Below are 12,941 nucleotides of genomic sequence, written 5' to 3'. Positions count from 1 at the left end.
AAAGGTGAAAAATCTAGACATTTTCATCTAGTTTCTTTTGCATTATTCGGTTCAGCTTAAAATTTTATTCTTAAAATGGTTTTTGAAAAATTATTATTTTTTTGCAGAACCACTGAGCTCTGGGGAATGGCTTTTAACACAATCCAAACACTTTTCAAACGCATTTTTAATACTAAATTATGGCCCAATTCTTAAAACACCTTTCAAATACTCTTGCTACAGACAACAATCTGCTACTTGCTCATGGATACACAAAGTTACCCCAAGATTTTCAAGTAAAAGGAGATTATGTTCAAAGAAGTTATTAATAAAAAAAAAATTGCTGATTGCAGATAAAGCAACAAATGTTCCCAACATGTAAAATCTTGTACCTGGTTTGATGCTTTGCTGCCTTGCTGCTGCTCTCTCCATACTGTCTTTTACACAGTAGTACAGTTCCCGACACTAACAGATAGAAGAAGAGTAATGCAATGTTATTTCTCCAAATTACTAAGGGAGGAAAACGAACAGCAAGACTCTAAGATTCTACAAAAACAAGCAACCTCATGTGGTGGCAAAAGACCAAAAGCTTATTCCAGTTCAAGTATACCCATTTACTAGTTAGTACTTATCTTTGTTTTACAAGATGATAGAGAAACTATTTCATAGCATTAAGTCACACAAGCTAGTGAAGAGTTCATGTCTTGGCACATTCTAACTCAGCCTATGCAGTTTCTTACTGTAGAAAAAGCATCAAAATAATCCCTCCCTCTCTTTCAGCTTCCAGCAGTCAATATTGCTAGTCATGCACATTATACCTATTTTTTTGTTATTCATATCAATTTCCTTATGGCATACACTTCTTCTTCCTCCAATTCTGAGATTAAGCCATAAATTCAGAGCTAAATTTAAAAAAAAAAATCTATCCATAGCCCAAAATATAGGACACAGAGAAGCTGAACTACTCTACATTAGAAAGGAACAAATTTGATGGATGGACAAACTCTAAAGAGTTGAGATCAATGGTTCAACATCCAAGTGGAAACCATTGAAAAGTGGTGTTCCTTGGGTGTGAGTACTGGGTGCAATGCTGTTTAACACCTTTGTCAGTGACACGGACAGTGGGACTAAATGGAAGGTGTCCTGTGGCAGTGGGGGGTTGAAAGTAGGTGATCTTAAAGGTCCCCTCCAATCCAAGCTGTTCTGTGATTTTAAAATTAAAAATTATACTATCAACTCCTAGTGGCATAGTTTTATTTAGGTTTTGTCCATGAATACTCTGTAATATTTTTACTATCTTCACAAGCCTGTAAGCTCGCAATATTTAACAATACTGATGCTTTTCTTCTTCTAACAAAAAAGCTACATGTCATTTCTTAAATTACTTTTGGTGGACAACTGTCTTCAAGTAAATGACAGGGCACAATGCCAGCTTCAGATGTCAGTGCTGCTAAACAGCTATTGCAGTTCAGTAACCAATGCTGGAAAGAGAGTGCTATTTTTTGATTAAACATGGAATATGATACACAAAGTATTTAGTTTTTTCTGTGTTGTTATCCCTGCAGTATTGTGTATATTAAACAAGATACAAACCTTCTTTGTGTAGAATTTGTTAAGTTGTGTCTCCTGACCATTCCTGCGCCAGAGGCAAAGCACTTTTGTTTTGGGACAGTAAGTCATGTTGATGAGTTTCTCATACCACCAACGCTCATACACAGTTCCAATGTTGCTTCTCAGCACAATACAATCGTCACATACCTGGGAGCACAAAATATTACATAAGATTTTTAAACCTATTTCTCTTTCTTCTTCTGCTACTAGTTGCATTAGTGTTATTCTTGTCTCTACCTCCATGAAAAATATGTCTCCTGTTGTGTCTGTCCCAGCATGTACTACAAAAGTTTGCTTCTTGATGTGGCGGCTGCCACTGGGTCTCACAGGGAGTTCCCGTCCATTCTAGGAAAAAACCCACATGTAATTATTAATGAACTTTGAAAAGAAAATCCATTAGGAGACATGAAAGGAAGAATTTTTAACAGTATTTAATCAGTTTATTGGAAACAATTCTGGACAAAGCCATAAGCAACATACTCTAGTAAGTTTATTTTCAACAAGCGTGACTGTGAGAGTTAGCATACAACATTCACGTGGTACCATACTCAGTGTGGGAAAGTGAGGTGTCTGAGTTCTGGTATCATTGCAGTAAACCAGTCTAATTTTTCCCAATTAATAATAAGATAATTTTGTGTCTTTTCTGTGCAGAAAAGTAAGTTCCAAATGTAGAAAATACCTTTAAAAGAGCCTAACTTGTGTCCACCCTGGTGATGGTTGTGTTAAAAACTGGCTAGATTTACAAACTAGGCTTTAGCCTATATTCTTATTGATCATTACAGGACATCAGATTTACTCTGTATGAATACTGGAACCAGTTTTGTACAGAAACTGATTGCTATAAGTCTTATAGTGGCCTGGAAACTGATAGAAAACTAAACGCTTCTTACAATCCTAGTAATCATAAAGGTTCCTGCCAACAAAAGTTATTAAGAAAACATTAATGTTGCACAGAACTGTGGTACATAAGTGTCATGTTTATACATATTTGTATTGCAGCTCTAACTGATAACTGTGTAACATTAAAACATTATAAACGAAGATATATAGGCGCAGTCTTTACTCTATACTTGTGAAGAGCAGCATTTAAAAATTCAATTACTTATTTTTAATATTTTTATATTAGTGTTGCAGAGAATATACATAAGATTTTTCAGGCAATTTATTTCCTCCACTATAGATCCGAGAGGTATATCACTCGTTACTGTTTTACTTACCAGATTGGCGAGTTTGTCTAGAATATCGTTGATTTGCTGGCTGTGCACCAATCCAATATGTGATTTTCCCATTAGACGACGCACCTTTTTCCTAATATCATTCTTGTTCACCTAGAAAGCAGATATACAGGCAATTGCATACTTTTCTCTATTCATAACAGGCAACTCCCATCTCCCAAACATATCTTGGCTTCCATTGCTAAGAAGCAAAACAACTGATCACCAGTTCACTCATGCTAGGGCCTCTTCAACTCAGCAGTACAGGACTACATGGCACATATCACACTTTTTCCAACTACTGTGCAAGTGATGTTGTGCACAACAGATTTCCTGCCTGTCCATCTCCACAAGCTGCACTTCCACTACCCACCACTTCCAACTACTGACACCAAAAGCCTCAGTTCTCCACGTTATCACTTCTGAGTCTCACTGGCCAGGCCAGCTTCTCCACCTCTTCCTCTGCACACACTCAAGTTACACAGCTGTGGAGCCCTCAACACAACATGGTATCTTTCAGAATTCTTATTTTTTCACCATGTGTTTCCTGGTTACTAGGCTGTAGCTATAACACTCCCGGAGGGCCTTCAAACAGCAAAAGGTTCTTCCTGAAGATGAGCTGTGGGCAAGCTCAGAAGCAAAATATTTCAGCCTCAATTTCCATTTCAAAAGACTACTATGAATGCCAGCCATTGATACTAAAGGCCTCTAAGACAGTACACTAATGTTTGAGAGCTGATTTCAAGCTGGATCAAACATTGTTTTTTAACACATTTGCATTATGACCTTATTGTTGTGGAGTATATTAAAAAAACTCAATCTGCTTCCTTCCTTTGGCAAGAATTCTTTGTGCTTGAAAGAAAGCATTGTATCTTTAATATACTTTAAAATTAAAACCTACTAGGCTCTGCTATGCAAAACAAGAAAATAAATTAAAGTACCAAAGTGCTGAGTTTGCAGGATTATGCTTCCCTTGATAACTTGAATAAATTCATCTCTCTAGTAACAGAAAGGCTTCCAACTTTGTAGTTTCTACTTAGAAACTGCCCCTATTATCCACTGTTCTGAGTTTCATAAACAGAGATGTATGGTTTCAAGACAACACTAATGAAATACGCTGCTTAAATCTGAGCAGCAACCTAGTAAAAAGAGCAAGAAGTCACCTTTATCATAAGCATATAAGCAATCATATTATGCAGCAGCGTAGCCAACAAACGATCCTCATCATCCTCCAAACGCTTTCGATCGTGTTCTCCCAGGGACAGATACCTGCAAGAAGAGCTACATCTGAAGCAGACTCACAGGCATTCTTCAGCCACTTCACTAAAGCACTGGCAGAGGACACAGCACTGTTTGTGAGGTGTAGGGTAAATAAAACTTCTAAAACACTAAGTCAAATGGGCATTTTCCAGTGAAATACTGTGATCAGTAATTAAACATTTCCCTTAATTATTAACTAGTTGAAGTAAATAACATCTGCTCAGTGGGAAATTTGTTAGTGGTCCACTGGGCTTACCCATTTCCTGTTCTCTGCAGTCACAGCTCCGTGACAATTACAACTGTCAGAAGAGGAACACATAACTCAGCACAAGAGCTCTCTAGGATTAGAGCTTAAATACAGCTGCAAGGCAGAAGCAAGCTGATGAAGGAAGTGCACCAGGCACTCTCCTTTTCCAGTAAGGTAGGCAGTTTCTGGAATAATGGCTTTGAAACTAGAACCCCAAATCTATTTTGGCTAGCAGATTTCACGTTCCATGATAGCATGGATGGAGGCAGTAGAGCTGCAGGTGGCAGACAAGAGCACAGAATGACCAGCTGTTAACAGAGCTGGGGGGAGGGAGAGGAAGTTGGTCAAGATTGAAATCTTAGCACCAGTCAAGCCTTAGGCAACCACATAGATATTTCTAGAGAGTGGTTTCCTCATGGGGTTTTTTGTTTGTTTTAACTACAAGCTGTGAAAATACCTGTAAGTTACTCTGCATTTTGAGAAGGCTCAAAATGCCATTTCTGGAAATATTTAATTCTTTCACTTTATGTCAACACACTATTATTCCAGAATATAGTCATTCTGCCACAGAAATCTCTTGCTTTACTAATGATCTAGTCTATTCCATCTGTTCATATTGTTATTATGCTTACATTACCCACTTCTCTGGAAATATCTCACCACAAGAGTTAAAAAATATATATGTCAGAACTGAAGACAAGTATTTCAGTATCAGGAGCTACTGACCAGCAGAGAGAGAAAAGGATCCTTTTGGAATAGTCAAGTGTAGTAACAAGGTTTACAAAGTGACAATATCATGTTAAGCAGAATTAATATAATTTTTTCCCCTTCTATTTTTACTATTTTGGTCCCAGGTGAAACAATGAGGAGGAAAAAGGTCCACTAAAGAATTTACCTGTCAATCATCTCCTGAGGCCCCTGGTCCATCCCCATTCCTTCTCTCTCTAACATCACAGCATCCAAAAATGCATCTTCCCAGAACTGCATCTGGTCCCACAGAGTTGAACGCTCTTTGCCTACGCAATGTATAAAAAAAATGAGCATTGAGTATTTATTCCATTTACTCCAGTCAGATACTTTAGGATTAATTACTGTTCATTCCCATACCTTGAAAATACCACAAGCCAACACACAATGAAACTGTATTAATTTTTTTTTTAAAAAAGGTTACTTGTAAACCACAAGCAATATCACAACTTAAGAAAAGTGCAAAAGAAAGGACAAGACAAAACTCTCATTCTAATTTATGGCCCAATATTTTTAATCCCTTACAGTAAAGTACCTCTCATCTCTATTAAGGAGTATAATTTCTTCCATAAATTGTTAACATTGCCCCAAAAAGACATGAATATCTCACACAGACACAGATCACTGCAAACACACAGAGAAGTGGAAAGGTAAGATTATTACTCAGAGAGAAGGTTTCCATTGCAGCATCCTCTAATTGGTCCCAGACAGATCCTTTATCCCTACCTGCACCATTCCAAGCAGGTAGGAAACATAAATGGAAGGATGAAAAACACAGGAAGAGAGAGCTTTTGATTAACAGCAAGTCCAGACAAAATAAAAAAAGCCAATGTACTCCTAATTCAAGGATACACCTGAAGCCCTTTAGTATTCTGAGTTTAGCCCTCTGTTCAGTGACTTAAGCTGAATGATCATTTTTCAAGATCAGTGATGTATTTTAACTTTCCATGCATAGGTAACTTACTTCTCCCCTTCTTCACATTGTTTAAAGAATTCATATTCAAGAAGAGCAAGAGACTTGGACAGATTTAATTTTATGCAAGCTACACCACTCACACCAATCTCCTCTTACACTTATTCAATTTCCCCAGCAAAACTTTGACTTTACTCTGAATGGTCTCATGTGCCTTCCTATTCTACCAGCAAGGACAACAGTTAGAGGTTAAAAACAGTGTCAGGGAAAGTGAAAATTCCAGTCTGCCCTAGACATGATTTCATCTGAACTTCAACCTGAAAGATTCCCTCCCCACAAAAAAAAAGTAGCTTACCCAAAAGTCCTTCATATAGATAGACACGCTGGTTCCCATCCTCTGGACCTCTGCCTGGAGTACTCCCTTTGCTATCCTTCACACTCTGCTTCAGGTTGTGAGACTTGGCCTGGAAATAATACAAGAAGTATTGGTAATTTAACTCTGCACCCTGCAGTGCTCTCTCTCTCGGGCTGTTGGGTTTAACAGACAGAGTTTGCAAGCTACACTTCAAAAAAGCTTCTCCTGCAAACATTCACAAAACAACTGTTTTGTTCAAAGAGCAGTGTAATACACTTAAATATCCAGAGTCAGACAAAGAAAAATCAAAGAGAGACAAATAGAGAAATCAAAACACAGAGAAGACACAGTGTGCTTCCCTGAAGGAAAACTGAGGCAAAACAAAAATGCAAGCCCCAGACTAAAAAGAAAAAGAACCTCATTCCCTGTATTTCATTCATAAAGGTATGACATTAAGCAAATAATTACATATCACCTGGCCTGAAGAGTGAGAGCTGGGACTACCAGCCAGCAGGAACCATGACAACAAAGCTGACCCATTTATTTCTTTACCACCAGGTAAACTACGGTGCGATATTTGAATCCATCACACATCCTACACACTCATCAACTTTGTTCTAAATCTCTTGCAAGGGTTATTAGAATTCTATTTAGTTCCTATTTTGTTTTATTCTATTTAGTTTTGTAGAAAAATGCAGAAAAGTAAATGTTAAAAAAAAAGTCTGACTTCAGTAACTGAGAGGACACTCTCTTGCAACAGAGGAAGCAGACATAGTTAAATCATTTTCATGCTTTTTGTAGAAATATGCCATGAAACACAATGGTCTTGTTTGTTTCTTAACATTAGAAGTAGATTCCCTGCAAAGGCTTTTACAATCTTATCAAGATTATAAAATAATTAACACAGACTGATCTTAAGGCACTGCAAGTTTTCTTATTTTGCTGAGAGTTCAATTCAGCCAAATCAAGTATATCATTATTTTCTTGGTAAGATGTTTATTAGAGGTTATACACAATAATCAAGGACTTTACAAAATGAACTGCTCACAAATCATTTTGATTTTACCATATACAGATCTTCCAACTGGGCAAATATATTTAAATGTTATGATTGCACTTCAAATAGAACTAAAGCAATATTTTAAAGAAACAGAACAGCTGCTAAAATGAGAATGGATCACTCCTTTACTCTCATCAAACAGGTGCTCCTAAGAAAGAGGGAATTTTCCTTTTAGTTATGGATGAACAATGCCCACCAATGTTGTACTACCTTTGAAAGATAATTAAATGCTGATTTGGTTGAGAGAAATACTGAATTAATATTAAACATTACTAGAGTCTCTAAGGTGGTGCAAGATGTGAATCTTTCAAAAAACTATTTATTCCACAGGAAATGAAGAAAGGTGTGTGGATCCAGACAAAACTACATTTGATATTGTAATACTGTAAGTCATTGCTTACAATTAACCATCAGAACTGAATCAGAGATCCTCTTCCATACATGCACACACATTGAAATATTACTATACAAGCTATATTAAAAAAAAAAAAAAAAGGAAGCCTGCAATGCCCTTACAAAGATAGAGCTAGTAGCAGAGTTTGTCTCAATTTCACTGTCTGACACAGTGCCTCTGGATCCTGCTAAATTGCCACCATTTTCCACACTTGGGCCATCACCAGCATTGCTACTCAAGTCACTGTCTGCTCCCAATGTCTCTCCAGAACTGTTACTAACCTGTGGAGAAAAACAAAGCAATTACCTTCAACAGGTAATACATCAGAGAATTCGTTCATATTTTTAATGCATCAAACAATCTGCCTTTTTTGCTCTCAGGTTGCCTTTTTAAACTTCTATTTTTTTATAGATGGTTTATACACAACGAAGACATATTTAGAGAATTGTTGCAATCCACCAGTTCCATAAATACACCAATATGTAGGAATATGTAACAGCAATGAGCACCATATATGAAGGCTGCAATCTGCCCATAAAGCAAGCACTATGTATGTTCTGTCAGACACACATGCTTGCTACCCACTCAGACATTCTGGAGAGAGAATATTATGCATGAATACATTATGTATGTGTGACACTATACTGCCTCACCACACAAAATGTAGGCACAAAATGCCCTTCCCCACTTTAACAAGCAGCCAATCACATCCAGATTTCACTCTGGGCATATCCTACCACAGTGCTGACTTCAGAATCCTGGCTTGTACTTCGGACCATAACTGTTGGTCCTCCACTGGGAAGAGAGTCAAAATCACTCTTCTGCAATCAAAACATATAAAGGACAAGAAGAGTCACATTAGTTTTTACCATAAGGAGAGAACATCAAATTCCTATTCTTCTGGGCTCTTGAATCACATGCCTTATGCTTCCTTAGTTTATTTAGCCAATCAATTAGAAACTACTGTCTGACTGTCAAAAAGACCATAGTGTCCTGTAATTGAGTTTACAAAGACCAATGCCCTAGAGAAAGGGCTGGAGAAATTTTTCCAAATGAACCTTTCAAGAATACTCAAACCCTAGAAGTCTTCCCATAATTAAGTAGCAAACAGAAGAATCTTGTCTCTTACTACATAAATAAAGCAAGCATAGGAGCCACTGACCTGAGAACCTGAGGCCAAACTGAGGCCACTGTCTGCACTGATTTGGGATTTCTTCTCATCTGTTTCTCCCAAATCAAATTGTTTCACACCTTCTGGTCCTGAACAAAGGAAGAAGTAAATAATTACTGTGCCAAGAAAAAACAGCATAGGAGAAAGCAGATGACAGATTGGAAGCAGGAATAGTACCAAGAAAACAGATTTGCTTTCTCATTTCTTCGAATTTTAATGTATTTTTTATTATTCCTTGGTACTGAAAACAACAAGGCCAGCAGAACACATCTGCTAGTCTTCAAATATTAGTTTGAATTAAGTTTGAATTTCAAATACTCTGAAGTCCAGGAGTGACTATAATTAAACAGTATCTTTCTTAGCCATTCAAGAGAGGTAAGAGGACAGACAACAGTCAAGTATTTTCCAGTTACAATAACACATGCAGAGCAGTTGACATTCAACTCTAGGAAGCCACTTCCTTTAATTCTTGGTAATAAAAAAGAATACCTATTTACTTAAAAGTCAGAATCCTTTTTGGAACAGCTAAATGCTCGAAGTCCTGGACAGATTTTTTTTGGTTGTCCAGTGCAACTGTCTAAGCAAAAATCAGGCAACACATGACCAGAAAATCAACAGTGACAACTGGTGTTACCCAGTAAGATTTTTAAAGACTAAGCTTGTATGATGCTGTACTTCACAACGTTCCCCAATTACATTAACAAATGGCTCTCCAGAGTTGACAATCACATAGGTAGGGAGAGAGAGGGAATCAGCAAGCTTTTAAGCCATGCATTCATTAACCCAAAGATCCAAAAAACAAAAAAGGGAAAGAAAGGATAAAGAACTTTATGTTCAATTTCCCATGCACTTCTAGAATCGTATCTATTGTCCTCAGATGGGATGGCAGAAGGAAAAGAGAATAATGGAGACGTAGAGCCTGAAAAGAAATTTGGGTAAGCACTGAATGAAAAGAGTGTGTTATAGGCTGTACACAGAATGTTAATACTCTCAGAAAGGCGAAGAGACTGAATGCAATACTTCTGCCATAGCCATATCTGCCAACTATTCAGTAACAGGAAGACATGATCAGCTGCTGGACTATTTGTATTATATGCCTATGTCTATAGCCAGTATCTCTAAGCAAACAATGCCACTATCTCTGTAACCACTGATCACAACAACCTGGGAATTATGAACATGTTTGTATTATATGTAATATTAGAGAGCATAAGACAGTGAAAAGGAAAGAAAAAGGGAAGGGAGAGAGAGAGAGAGAAGGATAATATACAAAGATTTGTGTGAGTGAGTTTGAGATGATATGTAAACTCATGAATAGCAAAGCCATAAGCATATTAGCTACTACTCAACCACCAATTCTTCCTGTGAAAGGTTTACAGAAAGTATTCTTCATCTGTTATAGCATTTTGTCTCTAGACCCAAATGCCTTAGTTACTGTAAATCACCTCCTCAAAGACTCTAAAGAAAGAGAAAGCATAAACAAAATTTATAAAGAAAAGCAACTAAAAATATCTTTTCTAATAATTTGGAATATTATTTTCCACCGAAATACACACAGTTCACATCAAGAGGTCTATTTCCACTCATTCAAGTGGTCATCATTTCCAGTTCTGATACAGCAAAAAGTTTTGTATCTCATTACTACAGCAATAACACAAAATTTCAGCTGTGTGTTTTAAGCAATTTAGGAGTTTCCTGTCTCAACATATAATTCAGATATGCTACTATCAGTTTGACTTTTAAAGGAATTGAAATTCCTTGAAGCAGTTCAGATATTTGAGAGCTGTAACTGAGTTTAAGGAGCCCAATAGCCACAATTACATTGTTGTCACTGTCAATTTACAGGCACTTAAAAACCTCCCTTTCCCTTCTTTATGGAGCCATATGTCTAATACACATGGAACACTAAAACCTCAATTTATCCCTCCCAGTGCAGGCACCTACCTGAAAGGCTCAGTTTGGGAGAGCAAGTGTGTGCATGTGCTCCATGTCTGTCTCACACAGTCCTACCCCAGCCGACAGCAATTCACAAGTTAAGCACAGTAAGTTGTACTGCAGAGGTGCCCCATTCATTGTCTCTGAACTAACTCTGGATGCTAATCTCTGCTTAACAGAACTACTTAACTGAGGGGCCTAGAACTAATGCAAGCAAACCCAGGCCTAGGCAGAATGTTAGGAATCTTCACTCATTCATGTCAGCTATTAATCCTTCCCAAACTGCAGTCTGTAAAATAGGCAGTGTTAGCTCTGCAAAGTACAAACTAAGCTTATGGTTAGGAAACACCTACCACAACATGGTTGTTATAAATTGGCTGTGGTCCTTATGTCATATGTCCCTATTTACAACAGTGACAACCGAAAGAGCAAAACCTGGTATTGCACCTGCAGAGTGTACATATTCAATATTTTATTCATTATCATATCTCAACAGATGTTCAGATTTGCGTAGATTTAGACTATTATTTAGACTCTGCAACAGCCTCAAACTATTACACTCCTTCTTTACCAAGGGATATGAAAAACAAAATCAAGTTGATTCTTTATTATGAGGCTATTTTCTAGAAGCCATCAATAAATACAATTCTTCACATACACCTTCTCTCTCCCCCTCAGAAGTATTTCTTGTTGCAGATTGACTGCTCATGGTTGATGCCAGTTAACAAAATTTGCCATCCCACAGCTTGAACAAACAGAAATTCTTCATTCCAGTAACATTTAATCAATCAACATATCCATGTCAACAACTTGTTAAACAAGTTTTAACTTTTAAGGAAGGAGATGGAGTATCTTAAAATTCCTTCCATCTGATTGGTGAGGATGCAGAATACCTGCTTCCTCTTCCTTGAAGGCAACGTTCAGGGAAGGAAAAAAGAAAGGGAAAAAAAAAAAAAAGAGACACTTGAACACTATTTCCTCAGGGTAAACAGATCTGTTTGGTCTCTTTAATGGAGACTTTCTTGATAGATTTTGTTCTTGTGAGTATAAAACCTGTGTGCCAAAGATGCAAGCTCACCCTGCACCTGGGGAGTTGGCAGTTATGGGGAGGCTGGAGTCGTCAGTTTCTACATTTTTATTAATTTCCTTACTCGTTTTTTCCAAAGACTTTTGCTTTTTCACTTCCTGGTGCTTGTTCCACAATTCTACCCAAGATGCATTGAAAGCAGGAGAGAAAGAGAAAGAGTCAGCAGCTGGTCAGACAGGTGAAAATGGGGAAAAAAATTTCAAACAAAGACCCCACCCCTTCACCTCAAGAAAAAAAAAGACAAAAAAGGCAAAAAGAAAAAAAAAAAGAAAAAAAAGGCAGATTTTTATGACAACTACTGAGTCAAGGGTTAATTAACACCATTTTAAAAGAAATCAATGTTAGCTATTGAGCACTGCATCATCTCTTAGTCACAATATTCAAACATTAGAGATGACTTCATACAGTTGTGGTGGTACATCCCTCCTCGGGCCACACTTTGACAGCAGTGAATTAACTAAGGAAAAACAGCTCTTATGAACAAATAATGAATCACCTTTTCTAAGAAAGGGATTTAAGACTGTTAGATATTTACTCCTCTAAAACGTAGGCATCACAGAAGCTCTAATTAACAGAAACATTTTAATGTCTCTAGTTTATATCACTAAAGGAGAAAGACACAAAAAACAGCAGCAGCAATTCCAAAAATATTAAAGGTTAACACAACATTTAACCAATATTATATCTTACATATTATCACAAAGTTTACAAGTTATTTTTGACCTGACAACATTCTCAATAAATGCCTAGCTCTGCCTATGAACCTGTTCCATTTGCAAAGAGCTGAACTTCGCTGCATCCACTTGATCCTATCAGGTATAGAAAATGGTGAAGAACTAAAATAAGCAAGATATTAGACATGCTTAACGCTCACTTCCAAAATTCAAAGTCACAGCACTCTAATCAAGTCAACAAATTTCCTAAGAGAACATACAATGCACAGACCAGCAAAACAGTCTGAAGTTTTC

The 12,941-nt window shown here is 37.2% G+C and overlaps 1 protein-coding gene across 11 annotated transcripts in view; it reads right to left on the bottom strand.

The window, feature by feature from the left end:
- MADD (MAP kinase activating death domain) overlaps window positions 1-12,941 on the bottom strand; it is a 68,760-nt gene that overhangs the window by 13,936 nt on the left and 41,883 nt on the right. For 6 of the 11 annotated variants that reach the window (XM_083862915.1, XM_083862917.1, XM_083862912.1 and 3 more), the window contains 11 exons: window positions 8,943-9,040; window positions 8,518-8,601; window positions 7,903-8,061; window positions 6,327-6,435; window positions 5,722-5,784; window positions 5,207-5,327; window positions 3,968-4,073; window positions 2,808-2,918; window positions 1,828-1,935; window positions 1,573-1,737; window positions 372-444 (listed from right to left, as the gene is read on the bottom strand). In XM_083862915.1, coding sequence (XP_083719041.1) covers window positions 372-444; window positions 1,573-1,737; window positions 1,828-1,935; window positions 2,808-2,918; window positions 3,968-4,073; window positions 5,207-5,327; window positions 5,722-5,784; window positions 6,327-6,435; window positions 7,903-8,061; window positions 8,518-8,601; window positions 8,943-9,040 — 1,197 coding nt within the window. Of the gene's footprint in view, window positions 1-371; window positions 445-1,572; window positions 1,738-1,827; window positions 1,936-2,807; window positions 2,919-3,967; window positions 4,074-5,206; window positions 5,328-5,721; window positions 5,785-6,326; window positions 6,436-7,902; window positions 8,062-8,517; window positions 8,602-8,942; window positions 9,041-12,037; window positions 12,092-12,941 lie in introns of all 11 variants that reach the window. The other 5 variants (XM_083862920.1, XM_083862914.1, XM_083862919.1 and 2 more) reach the window with 2 other exon arrangements.

This window comes from Zosterops lateralis (genome assembly GCF_965231275.1).
Source record: "Zosterops lateralis genome assembly, chromosome: 6".
Taxonomy (NCBI): domain Eukaryota; kingdom Metazoa; phylum Chordata; class Aves; order Passeriformes; family Zosteropidae; genus Zosterops; species Zosterops lateralis.
The sequence above is the reverse complement of the archived record's forward strand: the minus strand, read 5'-3'. Positions and strand labels throughout refer to the sequence as shown.